General features: G+C 39.2%; 2 protein-coding genes across 2 annotated transcripts; one reads left to right on the forward strand and one right to left on the reverse strand.

Annotated features, from left to right (window-relative positions):
- The first annotated feature begins 321 nt into the window (after positions 1-321).
- LOC143881289 (uncharacterized) lies at positions 322-2,888 on the forward strand. Its single transcript, XM_077384275.1, has 7 exons — positions 322-414; positions 543-627; positions 728-858; positions 1,125-1,295; positions 1,387-1,725; positions 2,454-2,492; positions 2,611-2,888. Exons 2-7 carry the CDS (start codon positions 566-568, stop codon positions 2,886-2,888), a joined length of 1,020 nt encoding a protein of 339 aa, XP_077240390.1. The 5' UTR covers positions 322-414; positions 543-565.
- A 6,408-nt stretch (positions 2,889-9,296) lies between these two features.
- Positions 9,297-12,930, reverse strand: LOC143881290 (patatin-like protein 2). The gene is made up of 6 exons (XM_077384276.1): positions 12,844-12,930; positions 12,466-12,647; positions 12,184-12,367; positions 10,627-10,788; positions 10,198-10,500; positions 9,297-9,679 (listed from the first exon to the last, which is right to left on the reverse strand). Exons 1-6 carry the CDS (start codon positions 12,928-12,930, stop codon positions 9,434-9,436), a joined length of 1,164 nt encoding a protein of 387 aa, XP_077240391.1. The 3' UTR covers positions 9,297-9,433.
- Positions 12,931-23,098: the final 10,168 nt, after the last annotated feature.

Genomic DNA, 23,098 nt, shown 5'->3' on the forward strand with positions numbered 1-23,098 from the left:
CAATAAAGCGCCGCTATGCGCCCTATAGCCCATTGCCCACGCCGCGCGCACGCGTGTGCGAACGGTGCGTTGCACCGTCCCGCGGGTCCAACCCAATGTGCAATCAACAAGTATTAGAAAAGATAGTGCTTTATAAGCCCTTCTCTTTCTTTTCTCTCATCTGGTACGGGACTATCTTTTCAACTACACTTCTACATCCTTTTGTAAAAGCAAATATTTCCAAGAAAACATTTTCCTTTTCCCAAACGCTTTTGATAAAACATTTTCCAAAACACTAAAACATGTAAAATACATGATTTTGAAAATGCAAAATCACTAACATAATTGGTGTATGTTGACTCTGATTCTCCGAGCCTTCTATTTCAAGATATCAAAAGTTCGTACCAAGTGATCTCAGTGAGGCTAGTTCAAGAGGTAAATGCTTTGGCTCTTTTCTTTTGTATTAATCTCTAGAAATTTATCTAAGCTTCTCAAGCTCCACTATGATTAAAATATCAGGAAGCCTCTAGACTTCTCACACTCCACTATGATTGAAATATCAGGAATCCTCAAGAAGCACTCTGATATGGATCGTGGTATTGAAGGGGATAGGTTGCCAAAGAAATCCGAAGAACAAATGAACTTGGAGTAAATTTCTTTGTGCTCATTTCCCTTCATGCTTTTACTTTCTACCTATATCTATGGCTCCCCATGTTTGTTAATTCTATGTTACAATGGAATTTTATAGAGAGGTAGATACCAGTACTCCAACATTGACAAACATAGAATTGCCTGCGGAGCTAAGGTGCTCTCTTTGCAACACAATCTTCAAAGAGGCTGTGATGATACCATGCTGCCAGCATAGCTTTTGCGACAAGTGTAAGCTCATTCACGAATATTCCCAAAGTTCCAAATATGATGAATTGTCCCTATCAACTTGCCCGTAGCTTTATTCATTGGCTTGTAAGACCTGTTAAGAATCCCAGATAAATCACAATAAGATAAAAATTATATCATCTCCCCAAGGGCTGTTTTTTGTCATTGGGAAGTGTTGGTAACTTTCTAGTTTCTACAAACATAAGCGGACTTCATTTTACGTACCTGCATTTATTAATTTTTACCTTAAACGTGCCATTTGGCTGCAGGTATACGTTTGGTATTGGTTGAGAAGGAAAGGTGTCCAAAGTGTTCTTCTACCAAATGTAGATTAGATGATTTGCTTCCAAACGTATCCCTCAGGCAGGCAATTGAACATTTTCTCGAGTCTCAAGTAATAATCAGTGGTTCAGACAATACTCTTCCCAAATATGCTCCAGGTGAGATAAATCAATAATTCTTGAAGTAAAACATACCAACCAAAGATCTAAGAATGGCCCGTGTACATTATTTTAACATTTTAAAATTCAGATGATGAGTCAGGGGTCCAAGTGAAAGAGGTATCATGCGCCATATCTATCCTCCAACGAGAGCCGCTATTACCCCATTCACCATCTGCAACAGGGAAAGAATCAAATCAAGTTATGGCAGAATCTGCATGTGAATCACGGACCACAAACAACGGAGCAGCTCTTGGAACTGGTTCACGTATCATTCGTCTAAATGTGGACAAATCTGTGAAATCAGCTTCTTCGCCGCACAATATAAAACAGATAAAAAATGGTGATGAAGCCTTAGAATCTATGACTGATTTTCGAGGAGATAGCCAGCCCTTCAAACTTTCTCATGCTCAACCCCAAAAGGATGAGGGTAGGATCGATTGACTAATTTGGATCTATATCCATTTGTTTTTTGTTTTTTTTTTTTGTTTTTTTGAAATTTTTTCCATTTGTTATTTGTTACTTGCATTTTATGTGATTAGTTGATGCATGTTGCTAATTTTGGCACCATTTTCATATGCCCTAAGTTGCTAGCATTTTATTTTATGGTTTCTTAAATTTGGTTGACTGCCTCATGAATTCAATGCGTTTCGGTAGATTATTATAGAATTTATTGAAACTTTGGCAGTAATAATTTGGATAAAAAAAATAATAGAAATGCACATGTTGTTGAAGTATCATCAACTAGCATAGTGTTCCATTAATATTTACTACTGCATGTTAATTCTAAAATGCTCGATGAAGCATGCCAGGTGTCTGATTATATGTATTCGACCACCTCGGTCTTATTTATAAGTAATAAATATTTTCACCATTTCAAAAAATAAAAAGTTGCCTATGTGTCATGTAACTGTAATTTTCTGAGCACCTTTGATGGCATCAGAATTTAGGTTGTCCTGGTAGCTTAACTATGGCTCTCAAAATAGTCCTGCAAGTTTTGTTGGTTAAGCAAAAGACAGGTTGCTGTATCTGTATAATTCATTTTGCTCTACTATATTTGGTAGTTCTTTCCAGCTTCTCTAACATATTGATAAGTGGCTCCTTGCCTTATTGTTTTCATTCACACCTCAACTATCTAATGTCACTTATCTAATCTAGCAAGCAAAAACAAGAAGGGCCTGTGGATTAATACTTCAGGTAAAGTCTTAACATGCCAAATTTTGTATTGTTTAGTATGTAAAATAACCGAGTTTCTCATTCTTTAGATATAACATTTGCTCATCTAATTTGAAAATTGCCGTTATGGATTTTCTAGATGGAAGCGGGAGCTTTATGCACAGGAGCAGAAGCAAAAAGGTAGCCCTTTTGGTCACAAAACATCTGCTTTTTTTTCTTCTGAAAATATTTAATCACCTCATTTTATTGGATGTAGAGTTTACTCAGCAAAAAAGTAGCCCGTTTGGGTTGCTAGAGCAGTTTCTTGCCTTTCTTTTTTTTGCTGCAGCTTTGGCTTTTTGTTTTAGTCTCTTAGTCTTTGGGCCTCCACCCTCCTATGGGAGTTGTTTATTTATCTTATTGTTTATGCTCTTATGATTTAAAAAATGCAATGGTGTTTTATTACTTCTGAATCTATAAAATGATCTTACACACGTTCAGCGTTTCTGAATATGTACAGCAGGTTCTGAATATGTAAAATGGTGTTTTATTACTTCTGAATATGTACAGCAGGTTCTGTATGTGTCACAGATATTCAGCGTGTATTTTGAAAAAAAAAATTCACACATTTACCAGCGGTTATAACCACTGGTATATATCTCCTATACACGCGTGAGAACATCGCCTATACCCGCGGTTATGACCGCTGGTATATATCTCAAGTTCACTAAATCACACCGATATACCAGCAGTTATACTCGCTGGTACTTATTACTGATATATACCAGCGGTTAAAACCGCTGGTATATATCTGTGGTTCCCTAACGACACTGAGCTCTACCACTGGTCCTAACCGCCGCTAATTATGACACTACAGCAGCGGTGTTAATAGCCACGGTCATAACCGCGGGTATATATCGATATATACCAGCGGTTATAACCGCTGCTAAAGTTTACAGATACACTAGCGGTTGTAATAGCTACGGTTATAACCGCGGGTATATATCGATATATACCCGCGGTTATAACCGCTGCTAAAGTTGACAGATACACTAGCGGTCGTAATAGCTACGGTTTTTACCGTTGGTAAAGGATGCACCGACGGGACATACACCAGCGGAAAGGAAACCGCGGCTAAATTGTATAACAACGGTGTTACCTAATATTAGCAGCGGTTGTGACCGCCGGTAAATATTGGTTTTGTTATAGTGAAGGTTTTCCGATTACCTATCTAAAGAGCCTAAAATTACGCTATTTGGACTTGATTTGGCTAAGTTAGAGGCAGTTTTAGGATATGGTAAGTGTCTAATACAGGATTACTATTTTAGGATTATTTTAGAGATATTTCTTCATTTTATTTACGTTGCTTTAGTTAGAAGATTGAGAATAATAGTTAGGTAAGAATTTAGGGTTGCTATTCTTAGATTTTGGCCTTTTTTATATAATGTAATAGCATGAGGAAATAAGGGAGATTTGAATAAAGTTTATTTTTGGGACATCTCTTGTGAAGAGAGCATTGGCTTGTTCACGTGGGTGAAGGAGCTTCGCTCCTTTCACGTTTTATATTGGAGTTTTTCTCCAAACTGTGGCATGGGTTTTCAAGCCCCCACGAGATTATTTTAGTCGCTTGTTGTGTTGATCTTTCATCTTGTGTTGCCGCTCTCATGCTCCCTGCGTCAAGGTAAGAGATGGCCGCCTCTCTTGAAGCCTCCCATAGTCTACTCCGCCGTCACCTATCCTCCAGCAAAGTTCCAGAGATATCATGAACATGTTAGTGATTGCTAACTCTTCATCAAAAACCATTCTTCTTATCTTATGAAGTACTAAATTCAGCACCATGATTTCCATGTAAAGACTCCTCTTCCTCCCCCCTGGACAAGAGGATAATTCCTGGGGCATAAACTCCTGACCCTCCCTCTTTAGTAACTTGGATACAGCCAAACCAAGTATCCCAAAGAAATTTTAACAGAGACTAGTAATAATTACATTTATTCGAGCCATCCCATCCAGGGAAACCTGCGATGGGAGTTAAAGGCAGGAACATCAAAAGAGGTAACATTTCCTTGACCTTTCACTTATGACCACGGAAGATTAATCGTGGGATGGGCCAATCCTACCCGATTTAGCAAAAGATCTTAGGATCTTAAGTAACCTATTCGTCCTTGATCCAGAGATCGAAGCCAGTGCATTCACCATGTGATTCATCTTTTTATTGTGATGGGACTGAGGCCACTTTGCCGCCGACTTTAAACCATTATAAACTCTAGCAGGCCTTTTATAGCCAAACATTTTCTTGGATCTTGGGTGCAGGTCAGTTGACTATGTAGACGTGCTCAACCAGGCTACTTGTCGCTTATGAGCAGAAATTCTGGGTTTAGGAGCTACCAGACAAAGCAACGACTTTTCGGGGCAGACGAAAAGGTCTTTCTCATGAACCCCACCCTGCAGATCTGGACATTTGAAATTTGAAATCCCAGTGTTCAACGGCTCGAAAGACAGGCAACCCCCAATCACCCGAGACTGTTGTTCCTCCTACAGATAACGATCTGACCCAGGGAAGATTGAATCAGGGACCGCTTTCGAAAGCTCGATCCCCACAGTGTAGATCTGATCTGAGACTTTAAGCTTAATACAGGAGGGAAGAAAATGCCAACGGGGGGCTATAATTTTAGTAGCCAAAACAAAACTCATACAGTTCTGATGGCTACCTTCCATTTTAATTTCTACAACTCTACCATAGAGAGCCCCTAGCGCCTCCACCGTTGAAACAGCCCAGATGTGCAGTGGGATTCCATGGAAGTGAACCCAAGAGGCCTCCTCTCCGTGGATGTAATCCTGTTTCCATGGTGAGAGGCAGAGCAAATGATTGCCCAGGGATACAGATCCCATAGCAAGAATATGTAGGGCTTGAGACTCAGATTCAAACATAAAAAGAACCTCAGTTGGCAACGAAATAGAAGGGCAATTTAAAGAGGGGATATCCCTAGACATTTGCGCCCAAGTCCAGAGATCCTGCAACGATTCGTTACGGTTCTTTTTTTCCCTAACAAGCAAGCCCTTAGGGAACCCATACGATTCTCCACTTCCTTGCCTGAAATAGATAAAGATTGAAACCCTAAGTTGTTGTTGCAAGATATTTTACCCGAGTCGGGCCAAAGATCGTTCTCATCATTAATGTAAACCTCCGAATGGAAACTGGACCTAGGAAGCCACTTCAGGGAGGATTTACACTGACGACACCAACGACATTCCTTCTGCCAACTGAAGTTAAGGTATTGACAGGGAGGGCAGAGCCAGTTTTGGTGTCTAAAATCCGAGACTTGTCCGGCAATCCCCCTGGAACTCCGCTCCCCAGGGGAACTAATCCCCACATTCCGGGATGTACTTAGTGAAGGGCACCGAGTCGATCTAAATAACGGGCATCTTCTGCATCTTTGCCTCCATTCAAAGTTGTTGTAATGGCAATGGAAACACTGCCAGTCTCCCAGAAATCTTCCGTTAGATCTGCTACTCCTCTCTCGTCTTCTCACTTTTGTGTTCAATGCTCATGTTTTTTTTTTTTTTTTTGCTCTCTTCTTCAACAAGAGAAGGGGAACCTATATTCCAAGGCTATAATCTATCACCTTTTTCAAGAACCACAGGCTACTGATTTTTGCAAATCATCTATCTTAAAAATAATTTAAGATCGGTGAGTTTTTTGCATTTTTTTTGTGTGTGGAAAATGCTATTAAAATAATAGCATGCATAGCAGGTGTTCTACACTGAGGCAATGAACGATCTTAACTCGCCGAATGTAGTTTTTGTTTGTGGCATGTTTTACTTTCTTTCAATGTTTTTATATCTTCCTTTTCAATTCTAGGTCATTTATCTAATTAATAAATAATATAGTCTGATCCCTTGCCTTTTTGGCCATCCATCTTGTGATCCATTGGTGTTATTAGGGGCGGAGACACAGGTAATGTTTTATTAGGGGCGGATACCATAGTGAAAATCGCAAAGAACGGTTCTAATTAAGAAGAAAAACAGGATAATTAAACGGATTGTATTCTAACAAAAAAATTGATCCCGTGGAATGGGTTTCCACAAAATTGCCTAGCGAATCCCTTGTAGTATATACAGGCTACTGATATTTGCACTGCTCTATTTCGATGATGATACAAACTCCCCTTGTCTTTTAGTATTTAACCAGCTCTAAAAAAGCTATTAAAATTACCAAAATGATATCATGCATCAAGATGAAAAAATCCTAGATAGTAAATTCTCCCGAAGACAAAAAAAAATCTGAACACAATTATAATACTTAGTTTGACTTTAATTGACTAACTAGAAATTCCTAAAAAAAAGAATGAACTCAAAAGCCTCAAAACATGTTTTAACCCTTTGCGCGGTTATGTCTTGAATGCCTTTTTTTTTGGAATGACAATAAATATATATCATAGCAAAAAAAAAGGAAGCCGAGATGGACCACCCATATATACAAAAAGAAGCAAGAAAGAAACAGGAATGAAGAAAAAACAAAATACAGAGAAGACCCCTCCTCAGGGAGGAAGGTGGTCGAACCACATAATAGAACCACCGGAATTGCCTAGCGAATCCCATGGAATGGGTTTCCATAAAATTGCCTAGCGAATCCCTTGTATTATATACAGGCTCCTGATATTTGCACTGCTCTATTTCGATGTTGATACAAACTCTCCTTGTCTTTTAGTATTTAAACAGCTCTAAAAAAGCTATTAAAATTACCAAAAAATATCATGCATCAAGATGAAAAAATCCTAGATAGTAAATTCTCCCGAAGACAAAAAAAATCTGAACACAATTATAATACTTAGAGCTGGTTAAATACTAAAAGCCGATAGCGGACCTCGCAGTTAGGTCCTCAATCTCATAAAAATGGAAAGAAATCTCCACGGATGAGCCACCCCACCTTTCAGCCAACAAATCACATTTAACGAATCTCCCTCAACAATTGTAGATCCATCAACCTTCTATCAATATTCAAAAGGTCAAAATGTGCCGCCCTCACTTCCGCTTCTGAAGAATCAGACACACCAATAGATCCGTAGTATGCCCACACAACATCCCCCTTATCATTGTGACAAACCCCTCCCACTCCTGCTGGACCCGGATTGCCGGAACTCGCACCATCAAAGTTAACCTTATACATGTTTTGAGCAGGGGGCTCCCATCTTTGCAAAATATGATATCTCCCTTCAACACTAAAGCACACCTCCCTCCATCCTTCCCAAAGACCAAAAGCCGATACAAACCGGAAGGAGGGGAGGCATCTCACCCAAGATATAACCAAGGCGATGGTCTTCAAGTAAATCCAATGAGGATTCATGGCTTTCCCCTCAAAGACTCTAGAGTTTCTCTCCTTCCATAGAGACCACCACGTGGCTAGTAAACAAAAATTCCACAAGGTTTTTCCTTTTTCCTTCCAAGGAACCCCTCCCCAATGGTGCAATAATGACGGAATAGATTTTGGAAAAACCCAACAAATCCCAAATCTCATGAAGATGAATCGCCATATGATCCTAGTGAACGAACAATGTATAAACAAATGATCCACAGATCCCCATCTTGCAGACATGTTTGACCAGCATGAAAAAAATATTCGCTAAAAGATTTTCTGGGCCAGGTGAGGAGTTGGGAGACTTTAGAGGGTGGGAGTGAGGAGGTCATGAAAAGCTCCTAAAAATTAGGAAAATAAGTAATCAATTCTAAGGCCATGTCTGGTAGGATTTTTTTCCCAATAGATTTGAGGGGCACGATTGAGATTAGGGGGAGAAGTAGCAAAAAATGAGGAAAAATTCAGATCCAATTTTGTGTAGAGTATTTTGTTTTCTGATTTTTAGCCAACTTAGAGGCACTATTTTCCTTATTTTTAGCCACTTCTCAACCTGGAGACACTATATTTAGCCACTTCACCTGCCATACCTCTCTCGAGACACTAGTTTATCATGAAAAACAATTCATGGTAGCCAAACGTGCCCTTAATAGGTAATGTTTCACTAGTTTTTAAGAATTCTTGACGCTGCCTACTTGTGCCAACTCAATTCTCTTCCTCTCCCTCCTTTGCCACTCTCTCACAATCGGGCCAACAAATGTTCCGTGACATAATTTTTCATGGTTTGCCAAACATGGCCTAAATGAATGTGTTTTTTACAATTTGTTAACATATTTTATGATTTGTGAATTACTTAAGTCAACTAATTCAAGTGAGAATGGTGATAATGTGCTATGAGCAGAGCTCCTCATAGTCATGTAAATAACGCTGAAGGATACAGCTCATTCCTTTATTAAGTGGTATTTACTGCTTCCCTGTGGGGGAAGGACACTCTTTTAAATCTTTTGCACGTTAAGGAACCTTTCTCTCCCCTAGACAGAATCAGTGAGTTCCTTTTTCATTTGGCTGCTCATTCTTTTCCTTCAATGTCTGTAATGCATGGTCGAGAATAAGTCTCAGTGTTCTTCAACCATTCTCAGCAATAACCTGTTCTGCCGGCCGTTTCTTGAAATATTCACTTTAAAACAGTAGAAATCAACGAATAGGAATTGATTCAAGAACACTTCCCATGTTTCTTTTGATGTAAGGGTCGTAAAATGGGTGCAAGACAAATTTTATGCCCGATTCTATGTGGCAAAAATGGGCGTAAAATTTGTTATGTGCCCATTTTATCTAGACCCGATTCTCAATAATCTTGGATTAGCATGCAATAAGCTCTAATGAGTTAACACAGAACACTCAAGGAGATAGATAATAATAAAATTTGAAAAAGATATAATCTGTCCTAAGTTCCTAACTACCAAATCAAATCTGGTTTACTAAACTACAAGCTAATCAATCAAATGATGATCTCATTTTATTCTCTTACAATAACCATATCACACCAACTAACGAATGGTCGATCTTCAATGATCCATGGATTTTCTCGCGTACATTTTATTTAAGCATATAATGTAACATTAGAACGTTGGAATCAGGCAGGAGACACATTCTTTTGCCTGAGCCTGCGTTCGTTGGATAGAAGCTTTGCGAAACGAATCAAGGCGTTTCCGTTGGTTCCATCTCCAATCGGTCCTCCTGCTTCTTCGAAAAGGCCTGTCTCCAAGTTCACTCTAGACACTGGTTTCTGCAGAAGATTTTTGCCCACCTCCACCAAATTTAATAGATTCTCTTTCGTGGATATATCGACCGATGATGCATTGCCAACCAATGTGTCATCCTGGTATTCACGCAAAGATCTATTTAGTAAGTAAGCATGCATTAATTAGAAAATAAATAGCATCATTAGAGCAAAAGACAGCCTTCTATACCCAAATGATAGAAAGGGGATTTGCTAGGCAATTTCGTGGAAGCCATTTTGCACCGAGTTTTGCATGGGAGAACCCCCTCCTCAGATCAATTAAATGAATAAGAAAAAATATGCTAGAAGTGAGCCTGCGTGGCTTTTCTCTCCTGCAAAAGTCAGCTGCAAAATGTATTTTCTCTACTCTAGATTGCCGAAAAAATCCCTTCAAAAAGACTTTGAAAATAAAGCTTTGAAGCCTACATGTATAGTTGCATTATAGTATGCATATATAGAACTTTTTTGGGATTTGCTAAGCAATTTCGATGGAAAGCCATTTTGCGGCCAACTTTTTCACAAGAGATGAGCCACATTAGATTAAATTTAATGACTATGAAAAAAAATCGGCTGAAAGTCAGAGAGAGAGAGAGAGAGAGAGAGAGAGAGAGAGAGACCTGGATTCTAAGATAGTTGCACTCGGAGTGGAGAGCTTGGAAGAGAACAGAGTTATGAATGTCAACCATGTCTGCGCTTGCCTGTGAGAAAGAGTCAATCAAAGGAGTAGCCCCACTGTTATAAAGCCATCCCAAAACTCCCCATTTGGCCGCCATATTTGCACTATACTTCTCTTCCTGCTTTGCTGACCCCGTCCCCAAAGATATCACTAGCAACTTCCCATAATCCGTAGCCTTTATGTCTAAGAAATCTTGGTTTTCCATTAATATTTCTTTGGTTACTTCCGATATTGCCGTTAATGCCTACATAAACAGAAAAATATACATAAATTTCCATATTGTCTTTATTGCAATGACTTAAAATGGGCGTAAAATTGTACGTCGAAAGAAAGAAAGCCATGATAACATAGCAAACATGATTTTAAGTACAGGATTATTTGCGGCGACTCCTCCATCAATTAGATTGAAATCCTTCACATTTCCTTTGGCATCATGGGTTTGGAAGTAGTGAGCTGGAAGATATGTTGGGGCCGCCGATGTACCGATGCATACGTCGGAGAGGTACGGGTCATTAGACACTTCATTTTTTGCCTGAAATTTAAATAACAAGCTAACATTAGAGTTGAACATATGTGGCATTGAGACAAAAAAAAAAAAAATTCAACTGTGGGATAGCCAATAGAGAGAGTCTGTTATTGGTGAGGAAATAGGCCCCATGTGGTAGGGGTGCGCATTAATCGGTTAAAACCGAATTAACCGACCGAACCGAATTCGGTCGGTCAATTCGGTTTGGTTTCAGAGTGGTTCGGTTCAGTTTCAGTTATAAAAAATCCAAATTTCGGTTTTCGGTTTTCGGTTTCGGTTACCGGAGGAAAAAAATTCTGTTTAACCTAAAACCGAAATTAATGAGTTGCTTAACTTGATATCCACTAACCCCATTTTCACTTGGGACAGCCCCTGTTTATGATACAGTACATATCATTCAATGCAAGGAGGTTGTCCCTTGTAAAAATAACGATCCTAATTTTTAGTCTTTCAAAAATCAAAACCTAATTTCGATTTTCCCTTTTATCATCGTAGTGCAAAAGAGTCAAAAGACCAAACCCAAAAGCAGCTAGGGTTTTTTCTCCTCTCTGACTCTCCTCTCTACCGCCGGACGGCCTCATCTTCGACTCCGCCGGACCGCCGTCTCCACCAGTTCATCCATATGACAACCATCGGCAAGAAAAAGAAGAAGAAGAAGAGGAAAAAGAAGAAGTGTGGATCAACATCCCTCGACTCTCCCTGTCGCCTCTCTGTCTCTCTCTCATAGGTTAGTAGTGTTCATCTATTTTTCATCTGTTTAGGGTTTCATCTATTTTCATCTATTTGTGAAGCTATTTTTTTCGTTTTATGGTTTATAGGTTTAGGGGTTTAGGGTTTAGGGGCATGCATCTCATCTATTTTGGTTTAGGTTTTCAATCTATTATGGTTTTCATCTATTAGAGGTTAAGGCTTTCATATATTTTCTTTGAAACCTCTGACAAATGTTAATAACCATGCTTTAGGGTTTTATGTTTTTTTTTTTCATCTAATTTTTTGCTTTTAATCGGTTACTCGGTTAAAACCGAAAACCGAAATCGGTTTTCGGTTTCAGTCCTGTTCGGTTCTCACAAATTCGGTTTCGGTTTCGGTTCCAAAATCCGAGTAACCGAAATATGTTCGGTTCCACCTTCTCGGTTATTTCGGTTCGGTTTTAACCGAATAACCACCCCTACCATGTGGGACACCGAAATGACTATTGGTTCTAGTGAATGACACCCAAAAGGTGGGCAAACAAGACCTTATATATCCTAAATACCAAAATCATAGAATTTTCAGACCCTTCCTATGGGGGCATAGGAATATACACGGGAGAGAATTTGAGATACAAATATAAGGTATATTCAAAGTATTGGAATTCAAAATCAGACACTGAAATATGAAGGTTGGAATGTATATTTGTACCTTGTAGGTGGAGAAGATGACTGGCTGAAGATACTTAATATCAAAAGCTGGAACTACAATATTTGCTAAGGTTTGGTGCAACTTAGTCTCCCCTAGAATCTCTCTAACCAAAGAGTGCAAGTACTTGCCGTCATATTTAGGTCCAGAGAGTGCACCCAACAAGTTTCTAGCTGAACTCAAGAAGCTGCACCCAAGATTTTCAATCAGAATCCTTATAAAACTAGGTAGAAATAAATACATGCAAATACGTGAATTAAAGGGAGGGAGTATTGATAAACGCACCCCTTCTGAGGAAATATCTTGGGGCAGTGTTCTAAGTAGAAGTTATTAATGTCTTTAGCTGCATAGAGCGGGCGGTTGTTTTTGTCCGGGGCAGTAAGCATGGCAGTCACCAAGCCGCCAGTGCTTGTTCCGGCAATCACGTCAAAGTAGTCGGCGAGCCGAACGTCCGGTCCATCAAGTTCCTATAAAAATAACAAATCATGCCATTTAATGAAACTTTAAATCACTTGAATCTAGATGTGGGAAAATGTATTATATTACCTTTATAGATACTTAAGTTTATCTACTTAGAACCAAAGATGAAACAGAACAAATCATCATCTTTGATCGTCGATCATCGAAAAAAAAAGAATAAGAGAAATATAGATTGCTAGTTACTTGTAATTTGGATTCGAGGAAAGCAAGGATGGTTCCAGGGATTATGCCTCTCACACCACCTCCGTCTATGCTAAGCACTGTCACCATCTCCCCGACAGCGGGTGGGGGATTCTCTATGGCCGGTGGGAGATTCGCTAAGCTGCCCATTCTCTCTCTCTCTCTCTCTCTCTCTCTCTCTCTCTCTCTCTCTCTCTCTCTCTCTCGACAAGCAAAACCTCTTAGAACATTATTAAGCAAAAACCCTATCAAATCATGGAATTGGAACTCCAAATTGCACCCTAAGCTAGGTTAGGGTCCCACCCGAGTCCCTGCAAAATTTCGTCGAGATCCGAGCACGTTTTTCCAGTGAACAAACCTTGAGCGGCATCGCGGTGTAAATATATAAGGAGGGTGAATTATCCTGGAGCGGTGCAGAGCAAATTTGGAATAAGACGCGACTCGTTTGTGCGCCTATCACAATTTGCGTAATCATGCGCTCATAAATTTTGTGGTGAGCCTATTAAAAATGGTAGTGCTAATATCGGTCAGTGCCCCTCTTTATATAAAAGCAGAAAATAAAATAAAAATAAGAGGAGGAGCTCATTTTCTCATTTTTACAGAAAGAGAGAGAGAGAGAGCGAGAGAGAGAGAGAGAGAGAGAGAGAGAGAGGGAGAGAGAGATTTCTGATCTTCTTCTCCAAGGTGTTTGACCGGAGCTCCGGCCATGTTCCGATCATCTTCCTAGATCATTTACGCTGGAGTTTCTTCAATCCTATCACCTTAAATCTGTGTAAGTTTTTCTAGAAATAGCATTTTTCATTTTTCCCCTTTCATACCTTCTTCTCCGTTCGGATTTGGCTCAGATCTGGCCAAATTCATTACAAATCCGGTGACATTTGCCGGAATCTGGCCATTTTCCAGCTTATACTTTCATCCACCATCGTCTTCAACCTTCCTTAGCCACCATCTTAATTTCACAGCCATCCTATTCTTCTTTATTTCCTTCAAACCCTCGAACTCTCAAACCTTCAAATCCTTATCCATTAGAACCCTAGATCTGTCCCTATGATAGCATCAAATTTCAGATCTAAATGCCCTTGAGTATCAATTTGTTTGTGATGGGCTAAATTTGCTATTCTCGGTCTAGATTGGAGCATTTCTTCATCGTTCAAACCAGCTCAACTCTGTTAAAATTGAACTTATTTTCTATTGGAGTTGAACATGACCTCTTCCAGATTCCAATAATTTCATTAGCATCTGATCATTTCAGCTGGTTTTAATTTTTGCTATATGCATATCTGGTTGTTCTACACTCAAATCTGCTTGTTGCCTAGATAGATTTGGTTTTAATTTGAGAATTTCTTCTGGATCTTATGATGTGTGACACCAAACCCTAGATCATTACCTTCTCAAGCAAAGAGATCAGGAGTGTTCATCGGTTCTAAGAAAAGGTGAAGAAAAGGAGTCATTACATTTTCTTCTTCAGCTAGATTGATCAAATCTTCGGCTTCTTCATCGTCTGTAAGTCCAATTAATTTTTCATTTTTTTTTCTTTCTTTTCCTCTATTAAATAAATGTAGATCTAGTTTGTTCATAATAGGATTTGTTTTCTGTTACTTCCTGGGGATTTATGAATCTTCGAATTTGATCGTATTTGAGTAGATCTAGCTATGTCTCTGTAAGATCTTATCATTTCCTTTCGGGATTTATTTAATTTTTATTAAAAAAATTCCATGATTTAAACCTTTTCTGTTATCTCTATTTATTAAATCGTACAGATCTAATATAGCATTCAACGCATCATCAGATTACCTGGTGATCTACATTTAGCTTTCAAGGTGTACGAGACCGTGTGTAAGTACGTGTGTATATATCTGTGAGCCTGTGCTTATGTATGTATGTGTATGTAATGGTAATGTCCATGCCGAGTTCATTTGGTATGTGTTTATCCATAATATGTGTTGTTCTCATGTTTGCTCACATTTTTAATAAAGTTAATACGTGTGTCATATATTCATGATCTCATAGTCTGTTAAGAATGTAGTGGATGTCAGTTGTTTGTAGTCTAAATGTAGATTTTCAATTGGAAAGCTAATCCTTAGCAAGTCCAAGAATGGCATGTTTCTTTTAGCTGGTCTTTCTTATGTTATTTCAGTGATCTGTGGGTTTGTTCCTTAGAGTTTTTCCCTTGGAGACTAACACCCTTAATTGTCATTTATAATAATACTTTTGTGATTCCCCTTCATTTTTCTTGATTAATAGCCTGATGCAACTCTGTAAAAAACTAAATATGTGGTTATCAATTTAACTTTGTTGCAGCTATTACACAACCTGTTTGTATTTCTTTTTCAGAATGACTTCTGAGAAACTCTTGTGGAATGTGATAATGTATGAATGGTTCATAGAATATTAAAATGTGAGTGTTGGACCCATTCATTTCCTTATGAAATTTGTGAGAACTGTTAAGTCTTCTTGATAGCCTTGTGAATATCAAAGGTAATCATATGGAAATCATGTTTAGCTATCTTAAAATAAGAGCATAGAGGTATTGCAATTCATTTAAATAGAGAAGGCTTAATATTCTGTTTTGAAAAGGTTAATTAAGTTTGAACACTAATTTTAAATGAGAAATTCCCATAAAGGAAAGATGGAATATTTGCGTGAAAGTAGCATGAGTAGAGTGACAATCTCCTTCCCTATTCAGTTCATACATTTCAGCAGATATTGGCCTGCAATGTTTTGGCATATCCAGACAGTTCAGGAAAGTACTTCTTCTTGATTTTATATTGAATGATGAACTTATTGTTTTAGATTTCCGGAATCAAATCTGTGTGATTTTCTTTGATCACTACAAAAGTTTTACTAGTTTATGATGCATTTCGAAGGAAGGTTTTGCTTGAATGTGAACTTCTGAGATGTGAATGAGCACATATGAGCTTTGTGTGGAATTCTTGACCAATAATTCATTTCTTTTGCTCAAATGGCTAAGGGGTGGGAGTTTATGCTTTGGTTATTTCAAAATAAATTGCAAGGGCCGATTGTAGGGTCAGTGCTTCATAGGAGAAAATAAGGAGAAGTGGTTGGGATATTTCTGTTGTGGATGAATTTTGGTTTGAACTACAACCTTGCATAAATATATAATCCCCACCTCGTATGAATAAATAATTTTGTCATATGATTCATGATATGGACAATGGTTTGTTCGGGGATTCTTTGTGGTGTTGTCTTTGGTGCATAATGTGTGAGAATGCCTGAAAGGTTGATGATATATTACAATTGAATTGAAGTGTGGACATGATTTTTTTGTGCTGTAATTTTTCCTATATATTCTTCCTGCTTAAAGAAACAGGGCAGCAGTGATACTCTATGAGCATGTAAAATGCTTGTTTAGGTCTCAATTTTTGTTTATGATCTGTTGTTCCTCAAACTGATTCCAGTCACAAAGAATTTTAAGAATATTGAGTTGAATTTGAGGCATAAAATTTCAGTTTCTTGTTGGTGATAGATGGTGTGCCATATTACAGCATGTATTGTAACCTGTTAAATTTTGTAATGCTTATTCAAGTGTTGAAATGTTAAGGGTTCTTAGAGTCCATTTTTTTAGCTTAAAGTCAATAGAAAATCTCAATTTCTGAGTTCACCTGTGTTTAATGGTTATGGTCGTATACATAATTTCTCTTATAATATGAATTACTATTTTCTTTCATCAAGATTTGTTGACATGTTGTGCATCAGATGTGTTTATTATATCATAATTATTAATGGGATTGCATTCATTGTCCTATTACCCTTTCATTTAATCCGTGGAATATAATGGCGATGAAGGCGTTAGCCCAAGCCCATTTTCTTAGGGGACTTGCTCAGTCCAAGTAGTGCTCCCCTCTTTATTTAGTAGACTAACACAGTCTTTTTAGATATCTTTTAGATAGAAGAGCCCTTCATTTAGGAGACCATTGTGGTCTCATAATGAGTTACACTAAGAGACATACATTGTCTCGGTAGCCCTATTTTGGTAGGATCATTAGAGAGTCTTTGACTGATTTATCGCTTTGGTAGTGTTATTAGAGAGTCCTTGACTCATTTACTTTCATTTCTAATAGTGCTATTAGAGTCTCTGACTCATTTGCCCCCTTCTTTAGTAGCATTAGTTAGGAGTTTCTCCTTGAAGCTGTTGTCACTCTTCTTTATTAGAAACTAGCATAGTCTCATTAGAGCTTTGCCTCCTGAGATTCTATTAATTCCTTGTCTTTGGCATTAGTTTACCAGGTTTAGGGGTTTCCCCTGTTAGCCCTAGGGTTTGGCCCAGGGTGTTATTTTGTGTATTCCCTTAGATTTTTGATCAAAAGGGTGAAAATACTTTAAAATCCAAAAACACTTAAAACATTTTAAAAATCCAAAACATCTGAAATTCGAAATCCAAAAATATTGAAAAAGCTTTAAAATCCAAAAACATTAGAATATTTGAAAACTCAAAAACATCATAAATTTAAAACATCAAAAACATTTGAAAACATCAAAAACCTTAAAAAAGTGTAATGTGTTATGTTTTGGAGTAGTTTAGGAAAGTTCGTTTCGAACTACGTTGGCTTAATCCTCTTTCACGAGGTACGTAGTGCAGCTTCAGATCTTCATCCCAAGTCTAACCAGACTTTTGTAAATAGTATCGAAAATCTTCTTTTTGAATAAAACTTTAAAACCTTGTTTTCAAGAAGCTCTTCCTCTAGAGTTAGGGATTTGTCCTAGATAGAGAGTTTTAGAGTTAAGGGTTTGTCCTTGGTGTTTGTTTGTTTGTTATGTGCTTGTTTTAGAGTTAGGGGTTTGTCCTAGAGTTATAGGAACGCCTCCATCCGGTCAGTTGGCGATTCACATCGCCGACTGATGACTAGAATAGGATGGGTTAGTCCGCCCTTTGTTTTTCGTAGGAAACACAACCTAGTTACACATAGGTTGTAGGAACCACCTGCATTAGCTTAGGGCTAACCTGCATTTAGTTAGGGCATATAGGGTGTCCTAAAATTCACAATCCATTAGAATTTAAATAATCACATAAGAAGCTTTAATAACTAGTTCGGTCTTTTAGATCGAGTCTAGGATAGAGGTCTAGATGTCTTAGGCATCATAGTTTAGAATAGGTGCGAAGAACTAAGTGACTCTGATTCTTGGGGAGGCGGGGATACGTAAGCTTCTTTGGATGAACATCAGACCATCCGAAGACTCGGGTTAAATCGTTTAGAGTCCTAGGATTTGTTGTTTTGTCATGTTGTGTATTTTGTTGTGTTTTCTTACTTTCCTGTGCAGACCTTATACCTTTAGCTGTAGCATGCATGTGTTTGTTCACCAGAACTTAAACACTCATTGGGCATGACACTCATAACCTAGCTATGCTTAGGTGACACTTCTTTCATTTATTTTGTGTATGCTTATTATTCCATCCCCAAGTCATGCATGATTAGGTAGACATTTTTTTGGGGATATTTGTTCCAATTTCACATGATTTTCGCCCAAAACTCTTCAAGGTTAATAATAAATGGCATAAGGGACCAAGTGCTTGCACTCGGACGAATTTGGGGTGCTCTTCGGACCTTCTCCATTCGTAATCAGGCATGGGCCCATATATATTTCCGGTTATCCATTACACAGAGGATTTATTTTTTGGGTTCCATGGCCTATCCATGGATGGCGACTCTGAGTTTATTTCAAGTACGTTTTGGTTTGAGGATTTATCTTTGGATCAAGAGGTATCTCATTCTTTTTATATCGTCACTCGTGCTATGCTATGAGGGTGGCATCCGTTTCGAGAGTTCCTTGGTAGAGATCTCCTCCACGCGTGGATGATCCAGAGGCCGCTGGGGGCTTGTCCCCCACCTCTCTCTCGGATCGGGGTCCACAGAATCACATTTAATGAATCTCCCTCAACAATTGTCAGATCCATTAACCTTCTATCAATATCCAAAATGCCAAAATGTGCCGCCCGACACACCAATAGATCCATAGTATGCCCACACAACATCCCCCTTATCATTGTGACAAACCCCTCCCACTCCTGGATTGCCGGAACTACCACCATCGAAATTAACCTCATACATGTTTTGAGCAGGGGCTCCCATCTTTGCAAAATAAGATCTCTCCCCTCAACACTAAAGCACACCTCCCTCCATCCTTCCCAAAGATCAAAAGCCAATACAAACCGGAAAGAGGGGAGGCATCTCACCCAAGATATAACCAAGGCGATGATCTTCAAGTCAATCCAATGAGGATTCATGGCTTTCCCCTCAAAGACTCTAGAGTTCCTCTCCTTCCATATAGACCACCACATGGCTAGTAAACAAAAATTCCACAAGGTTTTTCCTTTTTCCTTCCAAGGAACCCCTCCCCAAAGGTGCAATAGCGACGGAATAGATTTAGAAAAAACCCAACAAATCCCAAATCTCATGAAGATGAATCGTCATATGATCCTAGTGAACGAACAATGCATAAACAAATGATCCACATATCCCCATCTTGCAGACATAGTGGGCAATGATAATAAGCCACATACCACGGTTTCTCAGAAAATTAATGGTTTGTATTATATCACGACAAACCGCCCAACCAAAGATACAAACTCTAGGTGGGCAATGAAATTTTCATACCTTTGTCGAACATGAAGGGTTAGAAATTTGCATCATAATACTTTCATAGAAAGATTTAACCGAGAAAGTCCCAGAAAGTTCCTCAGTCCAAAGTCTTTTATCCTCCCCATTCATTTTAATATAACATCCCTCAAGAAGGGCCCGCAGGCTAGAGACCAATTCCACCTCCCACTCAAAAAATGATCTTCTAAACCCCGGGTTCCACACAAGAACACCCTCATTCAACTCAAAGCAATCGCTAACAAAGGCCTCGCTATTTGAAGCCATATTACACATCCCCACACCACACATCCTGCTAGAATGATATTCTATCACCTCTATACACTCTAAATCTAACCTTTGACTTGAAAAGAAAAGACATTTTTAGAATGTCTCTCCAAACCGACAACCCTTTTTTTGCAAACAAGTCCAAGGATTCCCATCTCCCCATATCGCATCCATACTTACTATTGATGACCTTGACCCACCAACAATCATGCTCCTCCCCAAATCTCCATAACCATTTACCCAAGAGCGCATGATTAAAATCTCTAACTCTCCTTAAACCCAAACCACCCAATTTAATGGGGACACAAACCTCCTCCCATTTGACCAAAGCAATACCTCTCTTATCCTCATTCCCACCCCACAAAAATCTCCTCTGGATCTATTCAATCCTAAGGGAGACACTCACAGGGCATTTAAATAAAGACATGAAGTATATAGGTATATTGGACAATACCGCCTTAACCAGCACAAGCCTACCACCACGAGAAACAAGATTCATTTTTCGTGAACCCAATCTTCTCTTAATCCTCTCAACTATAGGATCCCACAGATCTTTATTCGGTCTACGAACCCCTAACGGAAGGCCCAGATACAAGGAAGGCAACGAGTCCAACTGACCTCCCAGAATCACAGCAATTTCCTGAGCCCTCTCCTTAGGAATATTCAAAGCAAAAATTTTACACTTGTGGAAATTAGATTTTTGGCCCGAAATGAGCTCATAGCATCTCAAATGGCTTTAAAGTTTCTCACTTGCCCAGTCTCCTGCTCACAAAATAATAATGTATCATCAGCAAATTGCAAGTGGGAAACCTCCACCTCCTCCAAGCCGATCCTGAACCCTCTAAAAAGATCAAGGCCACTTCCCATCGCCAGTAACCTACTAAGGATTTCCGCCACAATGACAAACAAGAAAGGGGATAAAGGATCCCCTTGTCTAAGCTCTCTAGACGACTTGAAGAAACCCTTTGGAGATCCATTAATGAGAATAGAAAACCAAGCAAATGACACACAACTCTTCATCCACGAACGCCATAGACATCCGAAACCCATACGCTCAAGAGAGTAATCCAGACATCTCCAATCCACTCTATCATAAGCTGTCTCCATGTCCAACTTACACAGTATGCCTTTCTTACAAAGTTTGCAATACGAGTCAATAGCCTCATTTGCAATCAAGGAGCAATCCAAGATTTGTCTTTTTTCTATGAAAGTACATTGATAATCCGATATGATTGATGGAAGTACCCTCTTTAAGTGTTCCGCTAAAACTTTAGCCAAAACCTTATAAAGGCATCCCACAAGACTGATAGGCCTAAACTCCGCTATCATACTAGCACCTTCCACCATAAGAATTAGAGCTATGAAAGTAGCCCCCGTACCTCTATCCAACTCCATACCGTGATGGAACTCATGAAAAAACACCACAAGGTCGCCCTTGACATATTCCCAACAAGATTGGAAAAATGCCAAACAAAAGCCATCAGGCCCGGGAGCCTTATCTCTACCCAAAGAAAAAGCAGCCCTCTCAATCTCTTCGATCTCGAACGGATCCTCCAATTCCCTACTCTGGTCACATTCTAAATGGTTAAAATCCACACCCTTCAGAATAGGCTTCGATATACCATCTGATGTATATATGGCATTATAAAAGCTCAATATAGCACTCAAAATATCTTCCTTTCCGAAAACGACCTCCCCATCCACCATCAATGAGACAATCCTATTACCCCTTCTAGCACTTGCAATAGCATGAAAGTAAGCAGTATTTTTATCACCTTCCTTCAGCCACTTGACCCTCGACTTTTGCCTCCAGAATATCTCTTCATGTAGAAGAATACTTTTATGTTCTTCCCGAAAAAGCCCCAGCTCCTCCCTAGAAACCATGTTCCCCAATCCCTCTTCCTCTAAAGCGCCTAGATCTACAATCCTACTTTCCAACCAATTCTTTCTGCAAGAGTCAGACACTCTTTTCTCCTTAATCCATTCCTTCAACATCTTCTTAACAAATCTCAATTTTCTCCCTATTCTTACGTCTGCAGGCCCCTCAAAATTTTCAGAGGCCCACCATGTTCCCAACCTTTCTTCCATGTTCGGGTCCTGGAGCCATGCTATCTCAAATCGAAAAGGCGGGGCGCCCTAAGATTCTAACCTCGGATCCATAAGAATAGGACAGTGATCCGAAACCGAATGAACCAAGGTTCTTTGTATCACCTCAGGAGCCAAGCTCATCCACAAGGAAGCGGTCAATCCTACTATGACTCTCCCCTCTATTCCACGTGAACCAAGCCCCAGATAATGGAAGGTCGATTAACTCATGCCTAGAAATGAAATCAGCGAACAAGACCATATTTCTATTGGACCTCGTGCAAGCCACCCTTTCACACACAAATATAATTTCATTAAAGTCTCCACCTAGACACCAAGGATGGGACCATCGCACCCTAATCCTATCTAACTCCCCCCATAACAACCTTTTTCTCCACCCTTAGAGAAGGCTCATAGACCCCAGAGAAAACAACCCTCACGGCGTCTTCCACCCTTTCCAGAACGACAGACAAGGAGAAACTACGCTTCCATTCCTCGACCACCTTCCAATAAGACTCCTCCCAAGCAACCAAAATCCCCCCAGAAAGGCCTCTTGATCCCACAAAAGAAAAGCTCCACTAACCTCTGAGACCAATACTCCGAACAGTAACCTTATCTATAACCTCTAATTTGGTTTCTTGTAGACGTACAAGACTCGGTTTACATCTTTTAACCATTTCCTTCACTTGAGCTCTCTTCTCCAAAGAGCCCAATCCATTTACATTCCATGATAACGTCTTCATAAGGAACCAATTTTCACGTACTTTCTCCCCTTTCTCCCTAACTTGACACTACTCAATGGAGAACCCTTCTTACCTCCCTCACTCTTCTTATCCCCATAGTTAGCCCCCGATTTCAATCTAGCCAACTCTCAGAATGACTTCTTCGAAGATTCACTCCTGTGAGACTCGTTAATCTCTCCCCCAACCATATCCCTTAATTCAATCGACCGTATCATACCACGAAACTCCGGTAATGGTCCGAGGTATCTTACCCCCAACTTTTTATCTTGAATGCTTAGGAACTCTCCACCAACTCGTTCTATATACAGCAGTGGAGATGATTTTGAAGATATGACAGGGAGATGAATGTTGAGAAATATTGTAAAAGGATGAGCCCCATCTCAAACATCCTTCAATTAGGAGGATACCAAATGTTTGGTTAAAGCACTTAAGAACAAATGGGAGATATTAAAAACAGTATTTTAGTATGGGTTTTGCTAACGACTGCCCTTAGGGCACCAGTTAGGGTGCATTGGGAAAGAAATTTTACACATGTTTTATAAAGAAATC

The sequence above is a fragment of the Tasmannia lanceolata genome, unplaced genomic scaffold, assembly GCF_043159265.1.
Source record: "Tasmannia lanceolata isolate RefF3 unplaced genomic scaffold, GAP_Taslan_0.1 ptg000007l, whole genome shotgun sequence".
Classification (NCBI taxonomy): domain Eukaryota; kingdom Viridiplantae; phylum Streptophyta; class Magnoliopsida; order Canellales; family Winteraceae; genus Tasmannia; species Tasmannia lanceolata.